The sequence below is a fragment of the Halyomorpha halys genome, unplaced genomic scaffold (genome assembly GCF_000696795.3).
Source record: "Halyomorpha halys isolate HHAL.00 unplaced genomic scaffold, Hhal_1.1 Scaffold203.1, whole genome shotgun sequence".
In the NCBI taxonomy this organism is placed as follows: domain Eukaryota; kingdom Metazoa; phylum Arthropoda; class Insecta; order Hemiptera; family Pentatomidae; genus Halyomorpha; species Halyomorpha halys.
The window spans coordinates 505,320-528,492 of record NW_027108332.1 but is presented as its reverse complement, the minus strand read 5'-3'; the positions used below and the strand labels follow the sequence as shown (position 1 = coordinate 528,492).

At 28.1% G+C, this 23,173-nt stretch overlaps 2 protein-coding genes across 12 annotated transcripts in view; one reads left to right on the top strand and one right to left on the bottom strand.

The window, feature by feature from the left end:
- Positions 1–5,514, bottom strand: part of LOC106679439 (calcium/calmodulin-dependent protein kinase kinase 2) — a 90,600-nt gene extending 85,086 nt beyond the window's left edge. For both annotated transcript variants that reach the window (XM_014418613.2, XM_014418612.2), the window contains exon 1: positions 5,367–5,514. In XM_014418613.2, coding sequence (XP_014274099.1) covers positions 5,367–5,386 — 20 coding nt within the window. In that variant the 5' untranslated portion in view covers positions 5,387–5,514. The remainder of the gene's footprint in view (positions 1–5,366) is intronic.
- Positions 1–23,173, top strand: part of NfI (Nuclear factor I) — a 351,941-nt gene that overhangs the window by 34,897 nt on the left and 293,871 nt on the right. For 7 of the 10 annotated variants that reach the window (XM_014418609.3, XM_014418605.3, XM_014418608.3 and 4 more), the window contains exon 1: positions 9,827–9,930. The exons of 1 other annotated variant lie outside the window; for it this stretch is intronic. In XM_014418609.3, coding sequence (XP_014274095.1) covers positions 9,859–9,930 — 72 coding nt within the window. In that variant the 5' untranslated portion in view covers positions 9,827–9,858. Of the gene's footprint in view, positions 1–9,824; positions 9,972–11,507; positions 11,578–23,173 lie in introns of those variants that run through there. 2 more of the 10 variants (XM_014418604.2, XM_067046662.1) reach the window with 2 other exon arrangements.

Sequence of the window (23,173 nt, the reverse complement as noted above, 5' to 3'; positions counted from 1 at the left end):
CAAATTTACTTGTTGTATATATGTGTATACAGTTGTAGATATCAATAAATAAATTATTAAAAAAAAAAAAATCCTAAAGCGCTGCGTATGTTTTACCACCTTACAGAGTCAAACCCTTTTCGGTATATATTACATTTCTAATAACATATTCTAATGCTAGGTACATATTAGTAATGAAGATGGCTAGGTTTATTGACGTTTGTTGAATTCACGTGGCTGACAGAAACTTTTAAAGCAGTGTAAAAATAAAAAAAAAATATAAACGCAATACGTATTTGACAGTTAACACTGGCTAGTTGCAAGGACACTGTAGGTTACTCCTTAAATGCCCCCTAATTTATAGGTTTTAGGGTGAACTCGACAGGAAATCATTAGGAAATCTCTATAAGTTACCATTAATTCAAATAATCCCTTCATTATTTCTTGTAGAGATGATCCGTTTTTAGTAGAAATCATGATCGGTTTAATACACAGTGTAAGTATTACGGAAATATGTAACAGATCAAGATAATCATTAAATAGACATCTTTGTTTTAATGACATAGTTGCGATGATCATAAATAATAATAATATTGGTATCATTATTACTTTTATTATCAGTAAATAAAACATTTTAAAAAATACTTAGTAGTATAAAAATGATCTATTAGGAAGGTAGCGAAAATAGACTTAGGTATATAAAAAACGGACTAAAAATCAATAAATACAATCAGTATCTTTATACCTCCTGCCTTCCAATCAACAATGATACTGAATTTGATATTCATTTTTGTTACCGAGTCAAATGAATAAATTTGGCAAATCACCTTAAGTTATGTTTGAGAATACGCACTCAAATTCAAGGATCAAAATTGAAGAATTATAATTTTTTTTAACATAAAAGACTTATTTGTTTCTCCTCCGGCAATTAAAACGAATAATAATATTAAGAATCAATACAAATTGTCATCAGAATTATCTTTTATCTAGATTTGAACTTCAAATGTTCCAACTACAAATTTAAAAACTAGAATTTTTTTTTTATTTTCAGGAAAACATCTTAAATACTTCAAACTTTATATATTTCTACATCTTGGACGACGTTTCGGATATACTGTTTATTATTCAGTCCAAATGTAAATTATTACCTTAGAAGTAGTTAAATATTATCAATCTTTACATGTGCTGTTAGATATAATTATTCATAATTTTATTAACATATCATATATTGATAATAATCGTAGTATAAATTGATAAAAATGTATCGTTTGTAACATTTTCATATATTTACGTTAATTATTTAACGTGAATCCTTGAAAAAAAAAAAGAAGGAAAAAAATTTAAATGATAACAATTATACTAAACATATTAAAAAAATATATACAAATATGATATATTAAAAACCGATTAAATAATAAAAAAAAAATTACTTACAAGATAGAGAAAAGTTAATTTAAGTAAATATACACATTTTTATTTTATCTCCGGCCTTTTTTCGCCGACATATAAGGGGGTGATCTAGAGGTTACCACCCTATTCTAACCGTGGTGGGGGATCAAGTTGTTTTTATTTCATGGTACCGACAGAGAAATGAAAGTCAACTCCCCTAGGCCGGATTCGAACCGGCACCGTTACAGTCAAAAGCCAGTCAAAGTTGACATTTTAACTCACTCGGCTACGTACGGTCCAATAGCTATATTCAGCCTTGGAAACTCTATACCAATCTTTGCCGTCCTCATGGAAGCAAGCAAGGCTTCAAGAGATCCCAGCGCTTCCCTCCCAGCCTTTTACTTTTGGTAATAATTTGAATTTGGACTGAATAATAGAAATGTTATTCCAAACGTCCAAAATATAGCAATTAATGAAGTAAGAAGTATCAGGGACTTTTTTCCTAGGAAAAATAATAAATAATAAAATTTTATATTCTTGGCCAAAGGTTGAATAATGAACAAAACAAGTTTTCTGCGTAAGAAGCTTGTTGTGACCTAACGTGTCTTCTGCTAGCAATGAATCTGTAATTCTTATTCCTTAACGAAGGGTCTTACGAACAAAAACTGACGATATGTTTATTTGGTCATCGATAACACGATTTTTTTCTCAACCCGGAAAAAAATTCAGAAATGCTAGTTAAAACAATTTTAAAGTGAGCTCTTCATTTATCCACTCATGAGAAATAAAAATAAAATGGCTTTAATTGTTTCTAAGGACTCTAATTTAGTTTAAAATAAATAAATACTAAACTACTTATTACCTAAGTACAAAATTGAAAAATACAACGGTTGGTATAATAGAGAAAAAAAATTCCGCTTGCTAAAATCATAAAGAACTAGTTTTTATTTTCAATGATTTATTACATACTGAGTTTTGATAATAATTTTTTGCCGTATTGACTGAATTGGCATCAAAGCCATACTGTGTTGTTAATTAAGTACACAGACTTACCATACTTTGCAACTCGCTTTAACAAATATAAATTATTAAAACAATTAATGATAAAGAGAAAGTTGATTTTATAATACTTGCCAATAAATTAGAACTTTTATTTCATCCTAACAAATACCCTTTCGGTTGTTAACAAGCGTAAAAAGCCTTCCAGAAAGATATAGGGGAATATTCCTGTATTTCTTTTGAACCTGCTCCTTTTTCGAACTATTTGGCTAAGAGCCATTTGAATACCTATGTTTAACGGTGAGTGTGTTTATTAAAAGATACTCACTCGAGCAAATATTTTTTTCTTTATAGTTTTGAGTTTCGTCTTTTAACTGTTATAACTTAACTGAATTGCATAATTACCCGAGATGGTTTTTTTTTTTTTTTATATTGGTAAATAAATTGGATTTTATGTTGATACTGGTCTAATTTAGTTCGGCATTGAAGAATTTTTTAGCGTATATAATTGGAATCGTTGATAAATAACGTTTTTGTTTTTTAAAAATAAATTCCATCTCATCCATAAATCCATCCGTTTCCGGTACAAGTTATAGTTCTTATGAATTGTTTATACATTAATAGAGAACGTTGGTTTATTGATAATTTATCTTTACTTTAACATATGGCTCATACCAATGTTTATTTATCTACTACCCTCATTAGATATCATTTATTTTACATTAGAAAATATATATATCTCCCTGCATAACATTTTAAGCAAATATTCTAGAAACGAAACTGAATAATATGTTAGACAATCTAGTATATTAATTTTTTTTCAATTTTTGATTTTGAAACTTTTAGGTTTGTTCGGTATAATTAGTAAAGATGGGATTTTTTCAATTATTTATTTTTTTTTTTTTGGATAAAACAATAAAAATTCCTCAACCTTATGGTTTTAAATGGAATACTTTTCACAGACTATTACAGAAATTTAAAAAATATATTTAACTGAATTTTAATTAATAGAAACAACAATAACAGATATCCGACAACTGTTTTCAGACTTCATTGAGGTTCTTCGTCAAATACTTAAAAGAAAAAGAAAAATCCCTTAAGCATTTAGGTTAACATTTATCGATTTAATTATGTTCAAGAAATACTAACCCGTTCCTTTAAGGTCATGGAAACTTAATTACTAGCAATATTGTGCTTTATATTGTAATTAAATAATCAAACTAAACATTTCTTTTTAAAATAAATTGTTTTAAAATTAAAACCAAACAACTTAATGCCAAGTAGTAATCGATAATAGAACAAAATATCCCCTACTCTCTCTTCTCAACACTACTCAATAGTTTAGAAATTATGATTCTTAGGCCTGATTCCTCATTCACTTGGCTATTTATAAAAATGAATGTTTTTATATATTTATGTATTGCTTTTAAACAAGACATATAGTTTTTGTTCAAGTCAATCTTTGTTTACAAACTTTGGCTTCACCGTCAGTTTTTTCCATTTAAATATGTGTTCAGCCCTAACCACTCAAACCCCCTAGTTTCTAATCTTGCATCCTCTTCCATTCCTGACAATCCTCCGAGGCGCCTGAAAAGAAGATGGCCACGAGACCAGCTAATGTAAAATGTCATTAGAGTGCTACCAATGGGTAGTTTCCCTACACCCCTATAACACTCCATTTTAACTAAGACCATATTTACTAAATGTATTATGTAATATACAGTTGTAAATTTCAATAAAGTTATTAAAATAAAAAAAAAATGTGTTCGGGAGTAGTCCGTTCTAGACAACCCATCTCCCCAAATTGAAAAAAAAAATAAATTGCATTATATAATTCAGAGGTTCAAAGCAAATATTGTTTTGTATAGGCATATAATAATATGAAATTATTAAAAAAAATAAAAATTTTATCTTTCTTAGGAGATACACCCCCCTTCCTCTTGATCCATTAACATTTCAGAGCAATTATTATTAGTGCTACATAAAAAATATATATTTTAGAGATATATATAGTTTTTTTTGTGGGATTTCTTGAATTAATATATTAATCACTCAAAATGATTGAGGAAAATGATATGGACCACATTACACCCAAGATTTTTTATTGTAAAACTACATTACCATAAAAACTTTTAGAACAGTTGTACATTATTTAAAAAATTTTCTGTTTATTCTTTAAACCTTATTCATCGGCCATTCTCAAACTACAATCCTCACCCACCTAAATCACACTACTAAAATATTGTGTTTTTGCATACAACACAAGGAAGTACTTTTTTTTTTGGTGTTGTTTTCTTATATTTTAATTTTTTCGTGATTTAATGTCTTGTATTTTATAATCCAGCTAAATTTGTCATAATTTTCTTTACTCTCACTAGCTCAAACCGGTTTATATATACAACCAAGAATAAACTCTGCAATGGTGGTTGATGTGCAATTCTGGCGGGAATAAGTTTAACAAAAAGTTTGAACCATCTATTTTGTTTAAATGTAATTTTATAAAAATAAATTTAAATTAGTTGGTGGTTTCATTTAATTAGTATTTATAGTATAAGCGATTGTTTAAAAAAAAAAAAGTTTTAGGGTGAGATTCATTTTCGTATTTGTTTAGATGAGTCTCGTGGTAGTTCAAATGTGTGAATCACTACTATCTCTTATGTAGTGAAATTTATAATTTATTATGACGCACTGCATAGAAACATTTATTCATAAAACAAAGACAAAAACCTTTGTATTTATATATAATTCATAACCTCAAAAACTACGGTGGAAGGTTACAATCTTTGGTTCATAGTATAGACAAAGTAGAAATCTTGGTAATAAATTCCATGTTTCAGTCGAATTGTATTACAAATGTATATAAAAATTGGTAACGGTTCAGTTTTGTCAGCGACAATTCTACAGTCCAGTCATTCACGATTATTTTATGACTATACCGTGCAAACTATATACTAGGTAATGAAGCGAGTTTTTGTAAAATTATTTATTTTAGTACTTACTCGATTTCGGCCTGGTGCATTGAGGTCGATACACACTGACAACTTGTGTCTTTTATTCAACTGGCTTCTTCACTTTGCCTCTTCTGGTTTCGTGCCATATCTCTCACAACTGATCACGATTGGTGGCTGTTTGTTTTCTTTGTGGCCATGACCCCGTTTATCTTGCATCCGATAGCTTCAATCTGCTCCAATATGGCCCAAAAAATATTATCTGATTCATTTTCGTTATGAGGCTAGACAGGTACTAAATAGCTTCGGCTTCATTACCTTTTAAAATAAATTATTTTTTATCATAATTTTTTTTTATAAGTAGTAATTTTTTTAAAAATTTAAAATAATTTTTATTCATTGCTAGATATTACAATCTGCCACATAGTTGTAATTAAAAAGGCAATGGGTAATAGTGATGAATGATCTCATACATACTAAAATAAATAAATGAATGAAAGAAAAAAAAACTCTCTGAAAATATATACAAACAGAAGAATAAACAAAATGAACATAATCCAACTATGTGTATGAAAGAAAAAAAAATAACATAATGATAAAATAATATAATCTCTAGTCACACTTACACTCTAATATACATTATTTACACAATCGACCTGAGGATCCCTGAGCCCACTCTATTCCCCACGTGTGAGGGGTAGAGCAGAGCTCAAAAGATCCCAGCGCTTCCCTCTCGCCGCATCACTGGTAGTGAGCCAGTGGAGGCTGAGCAAGTGCGCTAAAGCCGCAAACACTCAACTTGAGTGGAGAATCTGACTATTGCCAGAACTCCAATTGTCCATTTTTATTTTAATAAGTCTCTTGGCCACTGCCGTTTCAGCCTTCTCGGTGGGCTGTAGGGATGGGTGGAACTAGATAAGGTTTGAACCAAAGGATTAGGATGGTTGAAAAGGTTTATATGGATTTTTTTCTTTTTTTTTAATGACTATTTGTTGGAAACGTAATAGGGTGCATTAACTATGGTTCTTGGAAAATCCTTTCAATCCAAAATCCTTAGAACCATAGTTAATGCACCCTATTACGTTTCCAACCAATAGTCATTAGAAAAAAAAAAGAAAAACTACTTAAATGATCTTTAATTTCGTGTTGTGTTTCGGGCATTGCTTTACGGGCTCATACGTTTTATAGGCAGGAATACTGAAATAAAAAATAGAAGAAAGAAAAAAATGTGTTGAATTCATAAATGACTTTTTGTAAAGAAACATAAATAATTTGTAGTTTAAATCCTATGGTCCCTCATATGGAATTAATATTGGCAATTTTGGATGTTTTGTACGAAAAAAAAAATACAAACTGTGTTTATTGTACGCTTGTAAGGTTTCTGGTATAATTAGTAAATTTGAATATAAAACATCTTCGGTATGATCTTCAATTCGAAAATAGATTAGGGTTTTTCTCCCCCCAATTTTGAAGTTTACTTCAACGAACTTTCAAACTTTTGTCTCCATTTTTGCTAGGATCGTAAAAAAATATAAAAACTTATAATAGGCAAACAATTATTAAATATTAAGTCCGGAAAAAAATTATTGCATCACATGTACTTGATGATCAAATTAACTGTGTTGAATTTTCATATTTTTTGGCACATGTATTTTCTTCTTGAAAACTTGAGATAAATGAAAGAAGTTGTTTCGCCATGGCATTTAAAAGCAACAGTTTTTTTTTTGTTTTTTTTATTGTGTAATATTACATTCTGTCTTATCTTTATAGAAAATGGTAATAGGGATCATAGAGCTCATTCACACCACATTTACAAATATATAAATTAAATGATAACAAAATAAGAAATAGAAGAGAAAAACAAAATAAATAAAATAAAATGAAATTTAAAGTAAAATAACTTCTTAAACACAATCATTCCTATTTATAATATTTGCTTTCAGCCTGGGGAACACTGAACCGAGCTCTTCCCACTTGTGGGGGACTCCTGGAGATCCCGGCGCTTCTCCCTCAGCCGCGTCACTGGTATTAAAAGCCAGTGAATGCAACAGCTAAAACATGAAGAAAAAAATGCTTTAAGATTACCTACATCAATTTTTTAATTAATATTTATCTTACCAACATAAAAATTTTCGCTTTGAGAAATGGTGTGATGTTCCCTACTTTCCTGTGGACAACTTTGATGAAAACATATTTCGGTCTTATAATTCTTTAAAATCATCCAATTGTTTTTACATTATAATTAGTAAATATAATTACATTATATGTAATTTCATTTACATATAAATGAAATAAAATAGTTATTTGATTAAACCTATAAATTAAAATGAGTAAAACTATTATAAAAATAAATAATGATTTTTTTCTTTGTAATGTTATTTTAAATGAAAATTCAAATTATAATACAGATTATTTCCTCTTCTTTTAATTACAGTGAAAAATATCCGCTGAACTAATGAGGCATATTTTCGTATTTTTTAATCAGAATTACTATTAATTAATAACACTTCTGATAAAATTTGGTACTAACTCTAAAAACATTCAAATTTCAAGTTGTAACAATATTTCTGTCCAAGAAATGAGCCATTTCCTCACAAATAAAAAGCTGAAGAATTGAAATTTATATAAAAAAACAAAAAAAAAAACAGATAGATACATTTTGCGTTATGGATTTATTTTTATTTATTTTAATAATTTATTTATTGTTATTTACAACTGTATACACATATATACAACAAGTAAATTTGCTGTAGGTGACATGATACAAACTTGGGGAGAATCTACCCCCTGATAGAAATCCAATAACATTTCTAGAGGAGAAGATCTCGTGGCCATCTTCTTTTCAGACGCCTAGGATGATTATTAGGTAATGAAGGAGAAGCCAGGTTAGAAACAAGTGGATTTGGGTGGTTGAGAAGTTTATCATGGAAGGAATGGTACCTGGTTTTGGCCAAATCGGCAACATATGGAACATTGAGGTCCTGATGGATGACTAGATTTGTGACAAAGTAAGGAGCATTACGAAGGATTTTGGACTGTAAGGATTGGATTCGAGAGGAATTTGATGGTTTAGTGGAGCCCCATAGCTCAACTCCGTATGTCCAGATAGGCCTTATAATAGCCATGTAGATCGGTCTTTTGTAATGGATTGGCAATTTAGACCGTTTGTCTAGTAAATGTTGTAATAGTCGGAATCGACGAGCAGTTTCTTGTCTTTTTAGTCTTGTATGAGGATTCCATGTCAGTCGTTTGTCGAGATGTAGTCCTAAGTAACGGATCTGTTCGACAGGAATAAGTGGGGTATTATTAAAGGATACTGTAGGGTAAGAGGTCATGGGTTTACGAAGAAGGGTAAATGTGATTTGGTGGGATTTATTGGAATTAATTTTAATCCTCCAGTTTTGGCACCATTCTTCAAGGGTGGTGATGTGGGATTCGAGGGTTTGGGATGTAAGGATCATTGTGCACTGACAGTAGACATGTGTCATCGGTATACGGTGCATCGGTAGTGTTAGGATGGGTTGGGATGTCAGCTGTGAAAACTGTATAAAGGATAGGACCAAGGATACTATCCTGATGGATTTATTAAACTCAATACTTGAAGACAAATGGTAGAAATTATTTAATAAAAAGAGTAGACGGTGTAACTTCACCGATTTTGATCAAAACATTTTTAAAGATTCAACATTGAAAAAAAAAATCAAGACATCGAACCTTTTAATCCAATGGCCCCTGGGAACTTAACAAAAAAATTATCTAAGGAGTGAAGTATATTGAAAATTAAAAAATTATCAAAACTGGCGTTAGATCTGTTTCTCGCAATAAAAAAAAAAATGTTAAATATTCTGAAGAATCTAAAATAAAAAATATCAAAACATTATGCCAAGTGAAAAATTAAAAAAACCGGTTTTATTTTCAAATTTTTTTTTTAAGAATCAAAAAACTGCCCCTTTAGCCAACTTTGGGTGGGGGTGGTGAATATTGTTAAACAGCACGATTTATTTTGAAGGGTGTATTTCTACGTTGTTTGAATCAGCGTTAACCGTAAAAAAAAACTCAATTTTTTAAAACTAACTTTATATATAAATGTATGGTTGTCAGTGTGAATAGCAAGAATAAGCTCCCCTCTTTCTAACAAGTCTGAGAACTTCGAAATCGGATGAGCAGCTGAAGACAAGGCTTCTAACCAAACTTTTGGTTGACTTAAACATTTTGATCCCGATCGGAACTCAAATTTTTTTTTCTATGATATTTTCAACATTGATTTTTTGATGTCATGAAATTGAATCTTATGATACAATTCATCAATAACTTAAGTCTCCAGAGCAAGGTATGAAAATTTTGTAGTCCTTCATGCACCAAATAGTTCTGTAATTAAGATATTGTGTATAAAAACACACATATATTTTTTAAACATTTTTAGTCATAGGGATGGGATAGAAGGGAATAGGGAGGGGGGAGAGGAGGGTGTGGGGAAGGGAGAAGAGGAGTGGGGAGAGGGAGCGGGCAGTCCGGGCCACCGGCTCCGACCGACAGTATCATCATGTTCATCCCGGACGCCCTGAGGAGCTGCATGGTCGAACCCTCCTTCCTACAGGCACCACCCCCGTCTCAGGTTATATGAGCAACATGCATGCTATTGCCTACCTAAAGCAGGTTTGTTTTTGGTTATTTTATTTTAATTTTTCCCGTCATCCTCCCTCGTTGGATCTTATCAACTAACTGATAACGTCTTCGTTCCTGTGAGTTTCTGGTCAATCTTTATCTCTTTTGATATTTTATCTAAGTATTACTTTCTTAGAAGAAATACCATTCTATGTGTTGTAAATTTGAAGATGAAACTGAATATAAATTGTTTGCCAGAGTCATTTTCAAATATTTATTATTGTAATACTTCTTATCTGTTTCTTTAAACAATAGAGGACAACCGGAATAGAACGATTTATTTATTTCTACTTCTGTTATTTTTTATCTTTTGGGTCTCAAAAATCTCCATTATCGGTTGAAATCAGAATATTTGTTCATCCCATGGGCTGCCTAAGAATGTCTTTCATTGAAGGACGTAATATAGCTTCACTCAATCAGAGCCGGAAGTAGATTTTATCCGGAGAGGGTAGTAATTTTGATTTTCCTACCCCTTCCTTCATACAAATAAATAAATAAAATAATCTTATAACATTAACTCATTTTATAATTTAACATTAGCTGTATTAAATTCAAAAAAATAAAAAAGTAGAAGCAAATATTTTTTCCTTAACATATAAATGAAATTTCCGTCCTCTAAATTCTGCCTTTCAGGGCAAATTTTAATGCAAGAATTAATTTGATGTTGACTGATTGTGAGTCGAAAATTCCTTTGAATGTGTCAAAAAAAAAAAAATTTAAACCTGTTAAATCATTTCTGGACCAAAGAGTTCTTGTTTATGTTTGATTTTGATTTTTACGAAATACGCATTATTAGAGAGGTTTCAGATATTCCTAAAAAATAATCACAGAACGGAAGTGTTTTAATTTTATATTAAAAACTCTGAGAAGATATTGTTCAGCTATATGCATGCGTATAGAAAGTTAAATTTTAACTTGCAGTACCTGAACGAGTGAAAATTATGAAGTTATTGATAGATATTAACTAAAGAATATAAAATCGTTACTGCGTGATTTTTATTACTCAAGTATATATCTTAATAATAGACATTATTTTTCTTTATTCTCCATTTTGATTTATATGTGAAATTGATTGTTTTAAACGATCTAGTGATGTAGATTTCAAATCAGAACATGCTCATAGTTCTACTTGACAGATATGGTTAATGTTGATCACTAGATGATAGTTTGACTTCAGCTTTTAAAATATGTACATGCATATTTTATGCATATATACGGATTCAAGCATATTTTTTACATAAATATGTAATATTTTAAATAAGAAACCAAATGAAATATACTAGTTCTTTTATCAAGTAGGACTCAACGTATGTAATCATAGTGATAGTGGTGCCGTATTATCAATGTGCTAGAATTGGTACACAAAATGCTGTGGAGGAGTAGCTCTGCTGGGGACAGAGGGGGGGTATGGATTGTGTATTATGTATTAGGGGTGGGCGGGGCTTGCACTGATTGGCTGGGGGGCGTGGCCATGAATCGATTTTTTGCGCCGACCGGGTGAGCCGAAGAAGGCAGTCCTCGCCGAGGGATGTACCGGGACCCGCCTCCCAATACCACCTTCCACACACCGTGGCAGAACCACATCTACCCTCATAAGGTATTTATTTCGAATTCCTCCAAACGATTACCATCGATTAATTAACTTAAGCCGGATATTTTTTTTTTGTTCATCTTCTTGTAATTTGTCTTCAGATAAAATTGGTGTATACAATACAAAGCACAACATTTTTTGAAGACGTTGCCAACAATTAAAAAATAATGTACTCTATTTGTCACTTATACAAGCCAATGAAATAAGTGACCAATTTTGATATCTATTCCAAAACAAAACTGATTTCATTCTTGATTTATGTAATAGGAAGTCTTTGTTATATTTTATAGACATTGAGGTGACGTTGATGTCTTCCTAATAAATGTGTTGATAAAATTATATTTATTGCACTATATGATGTTTCAGTGTTTTTACTCTCATCATCAGGTCATACAAATGTAAATACACTAACATAATCATAAAAAAAAAACATACCAATCTTTTGTTAACAATTGTCTAAAAATAATTAAAACATTTTTCAATATTATCTTAATCATGATGATAAATACATTTAACAATTAAAATTTCACTAATGACAATTTTTGAACATGTATATTCCTCAATTTAATGTCCTGTTTCACTTCTTGGCACTATCAGAGCCCCTTCAACTTGATTATTAGCTCTTTGTATATTTTTTAAAATTTAAATATTACTTTGTTAACTTCTAGACATATGACACCTTACATTTACATACTTTGTAGGTACTGTATGAACTGTTGATTGGTGTGAAAATCCGGAAATGTTATTTAGTGTAATAAATGAGATTTTATTAACACATTTATTAGGATAAAACGTAATTTTAGTATTTGTAAATTAAAAAAACACCTAACTTGACTATCGGCTCCAAATCATTTGACAGGTTGATTTTGATGGGTTTTAAATTTCCCAATTTTTGTTTTTGTTCACTTTGTATTTTTTTTTGTGTCATTATCACTTCGAAAGAAATACAGAGGTATTTTTTTTTTTTATGTACAATGTTCAATCAGACCATATTTGATATTTAAAACATATAAGAACAATGATGAAAAATAATATAGGAATGAATCGTGTATTCCATTCAAACCAAAATAGTGACTTTGTTAGAAACAAAAAAAAAAAAAAATTATAAAACTTATTTCTTATTGAATCAATAATAACTAACTATAATTTCATTCTACTCTTCAATCGAAAAACGGCTGTATTCCGAATAGCGTTTGCCTAATAACAAATATACTTCTCAATAAATACAATAAATTATAAAAAAATATCTATAATTTTAAATTTGTAAGTGGTCTAGTCTGCTATAATTGCACCTTAAATTTCATTTTGTATTAAATATAAATTATACTATTTAACCATTCATACTTCTTTAAACTTTTATTATATTGAACACTTTGAGATTTTCAAATTTTATGATCTTATCACATATATATTTTATCAATAACTTAGTAGTTTTTATTTCGTTTTATTCTATTCTCTTTATATCATTTTTATAGCTTTTTATTTTAATTCTTAAAATTCACTTTCTTTAATATTAATCATTCCAGATTTGGTAGTCTGGAAGGGCTTAGCTGTTCCTTAAAATGATGTCATAATTATATAATAACAACCCTTGAAAAATAATATACAGAATAATAGAAATTATTTTTTCATGTAGTTTTATAAGGAGTAGAAATGATTAAAAAAATTAGCGTATTTAAGAATTAATAATTTAATTTTTAAGTATTATGATCCAAAACTTTGGATTTATTATTTTTTGTAAACTGTACATAATTTATCATTTATTTTTGTCGAAAATTAACAACACAGTTTTTTAATCATGCCGGTTTGTTATTTTAAAAAAAAATATTTTCCTTTTTTTTTGCTGTGAAACATAATATTAATTCTAATTATTAAAATTCTATTAACTACTAATAGAAACTTAATTTTTTAATTTGACTTTAATGTATTTAATCATTTCATTTTATGAACTGAGTCATCATAATCATGTTTCACTTGGCTTATAAATTTATCTTTAAACAATAATAGCTTGCAGATACTTGTTGCAATTTTTTTTTTTTTTTTTTGGGAAACATTGTGATAAGTTTTAAACCACGTCATGTTAAAGTAAAAAACAAACAAAAAATATTATAGATTACAAATAGTAATTTGTAATCAATTAGCAATCGTAATTGGGGACCGCAATCACAATTATCAAGTAGTTGTAATTACCAATTATAGTTACATTATTAAATTAATTGTAACATTATTCAGGAAATTTCAAATTACAGTGATTTGATTGCGATTGTAATTGAAATTACTCTTTGACCAACACTGACTGACTGATTTATTTTAATTAGTCCTATTTTTTAAATATTTTTGATGATAATTATTTATTAAATCATCAATACAAAAACATTCATAATATATTAATGAAATTTCTTTTTTACTAATCCTTATGAGAAGAATGTGAGTGAAATTTTAAAAGAATATAACCTATTAGCGCCTTTCCGCTAAGAATCTGTTGAAGTTTCTATGAAAACTGGGTTAATTAGAAAAATAAAAATAGTACAGTTTAACTATAAGTTAAAATATAGTAAACTAATATAATATTTTTGTATTTTTAAAATATTACATTAAAATAAAAAAAAAAAAATGAAATAAAATTCTGCAATTTAAGTGTGTTGGCGTAAACTATAATAATATTCTTACTTAATGTATTTGATAAACATTAAGTAACGGAGTTCACATTCAAACTCGTGGAATAAAATATAATTTAAACTAAATTATAGAATTTCATAAATTTCTCTGGCTTGAAAAGCTTATTTGTTTTTTTGATTTAATCGAAAATTTTGTTGGATTGCAATTTTCAGATATGTATAAAAAATATATTGAATTTAACCTAACAATAGACCATTTGAAAATTTTCCATGAGTTGGACAAAAGGAATAGATAAGTTTTTTTTTTTTTGTATAAATCTATATAAATTCAGTGATTTTATCAATCTAATAAGTTTTCTCAAATCATATAAATAAATGAATAACTGTTTTTAATTTTTTTTTTTTTTGTAATTTACTGCAATGAATCATTACGAAAATAAGTAAAATATGACTCGATAATCTTTAGAAATAAAATTTGTATTTAAGTATTTTGGACATATCAAAGTCAAAATAATTTTACGGAGTGCTTTGTAAATTGAAGGTTTTTCCTAATAAACATGATGGAAGACCTCTGATTGACCGTGTGTCATAATAAAAGGAGGACCGTGCGTTCAAAATAAGTAATTATGTAATTTAGTGCATAATTACCATTCACCTCACAAAAATTTAAACATTAATGTATTTATTTTAAATACCTTGCAGTTGTTCAATTATGAAGTTCCTTAATGAAAATGGTTTTCCTGGTTTTCAGAAATTTTGATGTTTAGAAAAATTTCGACTCATTATTGTATTATTTTTATAATGCTAAGAATGATAAATAATTTTTTTTTTTTTGGGGGGGGGGTGGTTTCAGTTGATTTTAATGCAAAATGCTAAACGTAATTTGTAGTAACAATTTTATTTTTCAAAATGTTCAAATTTTGTGTTTAATTGCTTTTTTTTCTTTCAAAATGCGTAAATGACTTATTAACTAAGTAATTTCTTATGGCCAGTAGGATTTTTTATTTAAAAAAAAGATTTTATAGTGTTTAACCAGTATGTTTGTAATAGTTAATTTTATTCTGTCCGATTAAGTTTTCAGGTGAGTTAGAAATATATAAATTTCAGGTTTGATTACAGCATCATTCCATTGCACATTTTATAGAATGTAATTTTCTGGGATTGGTGTATTTTTCTTTGGGAAACAGATTTATTTTTTTTTTTTATAAAATAATATCAGAGTGTTTCGTCGTAAAATTTAAAATTTTTCTAGTTTATAATGTTACGTCACATTATTTTAGAGTCAATAATTGTCATTTTTTGTTCTTTAGTATTATATTTTTAGCTAGCGATCACGCAAATATCATTCATTTTTTAATCTTTCTTCCTTCTCCTTTATTATTCTTTTACACTGAAGTGATTAAATTTCTTTTGTACATTTATTGTCAAGGCATTTTATTTTATCATCCTCAAGATATAATTTCCAAATTTTGTAAATGCGTTTTCTATTGTTAATTTAAAAAAAATTTTCTTTTTTAAGCTTTTGTAATTCACCTTTGATTTCTTTACTGTAACCTCCCATGATTTTCATATTAAATAGTATTTCTGAAATTTTTATTACATTCTTACAATTCATAAAATTTTTGTCTTCTTTCCGTATTGCGGTTTCGAGATTCTCAAATTTTCCACAAATTTCAGTATTTTGGGATTGTGATTTCTTCTCAGTATTATTCTTTCCATCTCAAAACGTTTTCTAGATTGAGGATATTGCCTGTCAGTTTACTTATCAAGATTACTGGTTTGACTACGGAATTTTTTTTTTACGGAGAAATTTTATTAAATTTAAAAAAAATAGATTTACCGAAATTACTTCCCCTATTGTCATCATTATCAAAACCATCAATAATTAGAACTACGAAATCACGAAAATCGCGCTTTATGAACACATTCGAACAATTAATTGTTTAAAAAATTAATAAATAACACGGAATGTATTTTATTACTTCTTTTAGAACAATCAAAGGAGTATATTCTTAAAAATATATAACTTGCCTATATATATTAAATATAATGATCCTGACCGTAAGAATAAATGAATACTTGGCAACCATGACCACTACTATACTATGGTCATGAATATTTCAATGTCCACTAAATGAGATAGTGTTGAGAATGATTGATGGTTGTTAATTATAGTTATGAATTGAATTATATTCAATTCAATACTTCTGTATTTCATATTAAACTGCAGTAATGTTTTAGGAGTAGTTATATACTATGTTGCTTCTCCTAATTAATAATGATATTGCAATTATTGAAACTATAAAGCCAGGGATTATGTTTTGTACCTTAATCTCAACTATATCAAACTGATTTCTTGTTTTACTCAGTTATTAATCTGTGTCAAAATAAACGTAACCCCGCATCAACTAATCTGTTCCGTTAATAACTACTTGTAATTTTAAATTTCCTGGTTTTATTTAATTTAACATTGATAATTGAATAAGTTTTTCAAGTGGAATTCGCTTCTTACAGAAATTTAAGATTATTCTGTGTATAAGCGTAATTACAAATTTTCTAATTAAGAAGTATCCAAAAATAAATGACTTTTTTGTTCTTATGCACGTTTTGCTATGTTTTTATTTTATAATTTGTCCTTACAGATGTATTGTATATTTTTATTGAAATTTATTCATTTTTTTGTTTTTATTAATCCCTAATCTGAATGAAAATGAACAAATTCATCTTTTACAATTAAGGCGTTTAGTCGTTAAACATGGTAACTTACAAAATAAAATCTTTGTTGTTGTTGAAATATTTGTTAAAATGTTTTATATTTAAACAGGATTCAATTAAAATGAATTAAATGAACTTAAAATAATTCAATGAGGGCAAAAAGTTCAATTCATTACAAATTCATTTACCTTGTTTCACGACCGAACGTACCAATTCATCAGTGATAATTATCTATTCAAGTATTTAATGCATGAAAATTATTTATTTATTTTTTAAAATTATTACAACAAAATTTTAAGGTTTAGTTAATTTAAGTCACTCGTCTCTCCATAATCTGAGACCGTGGTTTTAAAATCTCTAACAAAATAAAGAATTGCCTATAAGAGTATATTTGGGAAAAATGAAAATGTTCAAAATTTATTATATTTAAAAAAAAATTAGGAAAATAATTAATTGATGTTTCACAAAGAATTAATACTTAGTAATTAATACAGTATTGTTTTGAAAGTGAAATTATATTGATATTTTAGATTTGTGTCATTATACAAATATGTTGATGTAACTATTGATTTTTTTATATAAATAAATAAATAATTTGTTTGGTTTTCAAACGCCAATGTTATCAATGCATAGTTTAAGAATAATAACAGCTTTTTGGTTCTGACCTAATTTTACTTAATTTTTGTGATCACATGCCAAGAGTTGGTAAGTCAAAAAATGTTCTTCCTTGAAATTGAATGACCGTTTTTGAACTTAACAACCCATTCCCTGTAATTATTTCTAATGCCATTAATTTATTAAGATAACTTGTGCAGAATCTGTCCATTATTCCACTTTATATTAGAAGGTCTCAGAATCCTTATCAGTGGTAGGTTGGAAAGTTTTTGACTTTATGTGGATTTGAATTATATCTTCATTTATTTTTTAGGGCCAAACCCGAAGCGAACGTGATACTATGATTTTTTTTATGATTATAAGAAAATTGAATATTTTACAAATGATTTTGTAATGTAGAGAACGGTAATTGATAGTTTAATGGAACAATCCTATGAAATCTGAACTCGACTATAGAAGAATAGAAGATTTTTTTAGTTATTTGGAAGTTTGGAGCGTTTGTCGTGAAGTAAATGTTAAAGTTATTAGAATGAACTTTTTTTTATCGTTTTAGACTTGTCCAGGTAGTTGCTAGTTAAAATTCTTAGTAATGGGTAAGTTCAACTGACAGAAGTGTAAAATTATTAAATAATAAAGGAACAAGATGACGAACTTAGTTTTATGAATGTCAACGCCAGGAATAAAATTTGATGACCAAAAAATTCATTAATTTTGATTTATGGTGTAGGAGGGGGATTGCTCAATTCATGCTCTAATTCCTGTTTTGATTTTTTTAAATTATATTTTTACTTACCTATATACGATATATATAGTAAGAGGTGATTGTGAAAAATTTCGAATTCAAGTTTTCAACGGAAATACCAAATTTTTCAAAACGACTTTAAAATTACGTATTAAAAGTATTTTTATTCAATGAAATCAACTTAACGGAAGTACTACTTAATATAATCGATTTTGCCATTGTTTTTCAATTAATAACGTTTTTCAACTTTTTACAATTTTGATTAAACTCGCTATACCAATGAACAAATAAACTTTTATTAATATTATCTAGGTCAAATCATCATTGAAATGTTTCGAAAGGCTTTCTCTAAAGTTCTTTTGAATTTGAGTATTAAAATTAATTATCCATCCCACATTGATAGTAGTAAAAAGATAAATAAATGAAATGGATAATATGTACTATGAAAGTATTGAAATCATGAAAGCCAGATAAAGTTTAAATATTTTATTATTATTATTTTATCTATGAAAAAAATTCTGGAAATAGGTGTAGTAATATAGGGGAAAAGAAAACCGCTATAACATTTTAGATAAATTTAAAGCCGTAGAAGGTAATGAAGAGTGGCAAAAAAACGCATAAATATACAGAATTCATTAATAAATCTTTTTGTTTTCACAGTTTCATGTAAGTATTTAGTTTATACTTTTGCTCGCCTATATATGAAAAATATACAAAGGGGAAATATTGCGTAAGGTTTTTAAGTGACATTAATGAAATAGGTAATAAAAATTATTTAAGAAATAGGAAATCATTTCCATTGTATCTCAAATGTCTGTATTCAGCTGGTAAATAAATCTTATTTCAATTAGTTAAATATTTAAGCCTAAGCCTCGCAAGTGACATTCAGTCACAACAGACATAAATTCTGACTATAAATGTTTTGATATGATTGGTGCACTTGAATAAGAACCACTGCTCGAAGAAGTGGAAGAACAACTACTTATGCAGAGCAGGTCTTCTGGACTGAATGTAGACAGTTGGAATTTTATTATGTATTGTGTATACGTGTATGTTGTGTTTCGAATCGTTTTCAACCGTCAGTAGTCGAGCTTGAATTTTTAATGGCTTCCGTTCAAGCACGTTTAATCTCCTCTTCTTGAAATTCCTAGAAAATCTCTGTTGGAAGCTGGCAGACTGATTATAAGGTCTTGTAAATTTTTATTCACAAACACTTGTTTCTGTTAGTTATAACAAAAATATCCATATAATCTCATACTTTTTTATTACCTTGCAACTGCTACGTTTCAGCTATTCCGATCATTCTCAAGGATCTATCAACTAACAATTTTAATTACATTCCACTCATTATAAATTGATTCCGAAAATATACATTTGCTACCTTATTCACAATATCACAGTTAACATTGGTCATCAAACTAGTGCAGGCTATTATGCATGTGTCAAATTTTATCATTAGTAAATAACCTATAAAACATTTTTAAATTAGGGAAAAATATGCACTAATAAATTACTATTTATCATATTGTGCTAAATTACCTACAATTATCACAGTTTCACTTATTATAATTATTTAATTTACAACATCTATTTCACTCTATCACTATATCAATTATGTATAGTTTAACCTGCCGTTCAACATCTCAGGTTTGCCGCGTCCTCAGTATATTTTCAATTTTATTCCAGTTTATTTATTTATTCATATTAGTACTAAAAAAAAAAAAAATCAAATTTTACTGTATATTATTTGTCTTAACAAAAAACATAATGATCACAAATTAATTTTACTTAAAATTTCAGTATAATGCCGGTTCTTGTATCTGATTTGAAATTAATAGTATAATTGATATTTTCCGATATAATAAATAGCTTTCAAAATTTTTATTTTTGAAAGTATTATTTTCTTTATGCAAAATCATTGTATTTTCAAAATCTAAATTACGCTTATTTTTGAATATATGTTGCACCATTGCTGTTTTATTTGGGCCTTTATTCTAATTTGTACATCATTATTATACTGATATATCCTTTCTCCCAATAATTGTTTGGTTTCTCCTATGCATATTTCTGGACAATTCAAACATGACAATTTATATACCAATACCGATTGATTTTTTTGTTTCTACTTTATCCTTTATTTTTCTGTAGTAATTTTTAATCTTTTTACGGGGTCTATAACATAAGGAGTATTCATGTTTATAAAATTAACAACAGTACTGTACTAAAGTCTGCTTCGCAATTGATATAAATAATAAAATATTCTACGTGTAATTTTAAAAGTAAACTATATATTTTGAAGTTTTTTGTTTTTTTTATAGAAAGTAATTTTTTTTTTATTACAACCGTATAAAAACATGTATGTAAAATATGCAAACAAGCGTATGATTAATTTTTTTTTTTACTATTGAAATAAAGAAAATTTTTAAATTTCTTTCAATTTAACACAGTCTTTACTCATTCTAGGAAGACAACATTAAAGTTGAGCCCATATAGAATGTTTATTCCAAGACCGTTTTGATGAAAAAAAAAACATGTATATATATTTGATAAGAAATCTTTGTAAGTTGTGTTTAATAAGCTTTCTGCTCTTGACCTACCGTTAAAGTCAGCCCAGCAGCGTAGAAGTCTGATTTCTGGAACGCTGCCCAGTCCACCACCCGACAATTTCATCTGTGACGGGTACTTACCCACTTGGATCAATATTGTTTCAATTCAATTTAATAATTTTATTATCAAATAGTTAATTAAGAAATATGTTTTTGTTTTTTTTATAATTTTTCAAGAATTATTATTAGTTTTTTTTTTTTAATAACGAAGAAATATCAAACATATTTAATTTATTGATATCTCAATATGGATTCCCTTTTGAATTCAAAGCATAAAATAAAAAAACAAAACAAATGGACCTTTATTTTCCTTAACAGTTAATAAATCAAATGATTTATTGGCGTCGCTCCATAGCGCCTTCTATTGAAGCTTCAATATTTTTAATACCCTTTGACAAAGCTATTTATCTCCTATGATAGATCATTTGAGTCTGAAATTAAATACATGAAATGGCTTTTCTATGGCTTTGTGCCAGTAAGAGTTTCGGGAAAAGGAAGTTAATTATGAATATATCTCATCCATTTCGATTCTATAGTCGCCTAAAATTCTCTTCCATAGATTTTTATACTTTCCATTATTACAGCATAATACTATATTTCGTATTTTTGAAGAATCCAACTTGATATGATCTTTAGTTATTTTAAGCAGATTCCCTGTACTTATGTGCGATTTTTTTTTTTAATTCAGTAAATTTTAGTCCCCAAAGTTTGGATAGACTGGTTAGAAATTATAAAGCCAGATCGATACGTTTGAGACTTACCACAAGTCCAAAATACCGTCAAATGCTTGTAACGATATTAACAAACGTTGGTGGTAAAGATTGTAACAAACGTTGGTGTACATATGCTAATGCGTTCCTGAGAGGCGAACATGGCCGACGTCAGATTTGTGTTGGTTATTATTAATTTCGATTTAAACTATTTCCATTGTAAAACTAAAATAAAAAGATTATAATAATAATAAATCCCATATTATAAAAACCACTCAAGTAGACTCTTCCAAAAAGGTCTCCTCAAGCTCCATTGGGATGAATCAATTATTATGGACCACACTTTGCGTCATAATAAACTAGATATCCTCATAGATTTTTTTTTTTAAATTTATTTATTGATATTTACAACTGTACATAAAATACATCAAGTAAAGCCTCATAGATTTAAGAGCAAGGAAAGCAAAACTGATGTCTGGACTGGCTATAGAATTGAATTGTATAAGGTAAGATTTGTTTTTCTCTTTAGAAAGAGACTAGTTTTAAAAGGAAAAATAAGGTTATTAAAAAAGTTAATAAATGCAAAAACGGTGTAAAAAAATCAATAAATATAATTAAGACATTACTTATCAAGAAAACGCCCTTGTTCCAAAATGATCAGTCAACTATTGCTATTTTAACAGTGAATATTTTGAAATGGGTGTGTTCTCTTTGAAAAAAGTAATTTCACTAAGTGTTTGTGCATCACGAAATACTCTAAAACTACTTTTAACATGTATTAAAGAAAATGACTAATTTAAATAACTTTTAATTAAGGGTATTACTTAGCTCATGCCTGAGTACAATAATAAAAATAAAGAGTTATCTATTATTCGTACAATTCAAAGTAGAATCCAATCGTGTAATAAATGCATATGCAAATTTGAATAGAAATTCTAATTTGGAAATGCATAGCTAATGGCTTTCAGGCAAGTTTGAGCATTGTTCTATCATACATTATATGTTTTTATTCTTTTAATGATTACACATTGATTATTTCAATATAGAATAGGATATAAAATCAGTTTTTATTTACATATTTTATGTTATTTTGCATTAAAGTACAAAATCCTGATGTGGTTAAATTCCATCTGACAGGGAATTTTCTGTTTATTTAATACAATTAAGATCTGTTATTAAAAAAATGTTGTTGTTTATAGCATATTACTTATAAAAAAATTAAGTAATAGAACATTAACCATTTAAAATCTCGTTTAAACCTTTCTGTGTGTATACATGTTCACCTAAAAAGAGAGAAAAACTTTATTAAAAACCAACTTCATTCGGTTCCACACAGCATAAATATTTTAATCTAATCAGACAATATTTTTGATCTTACGACAAATAGGCCTAACGAGTAAAAAATAATAATTATAATCAGTAATAATATATAATAATAGAATATGATCTTTTTCTATTTCGTTTCATCCCTTTGGTTCTTTTTTACCCCTTCTTTCTATGCTTATAATTTTTTATTTGTTATTCACACCTTTGTTTCTCTCTCTCTCTCTCTCTCTCTCTCTCTCTCTCTCTCTCTCTCTCTCTCTCTCTCTCTCT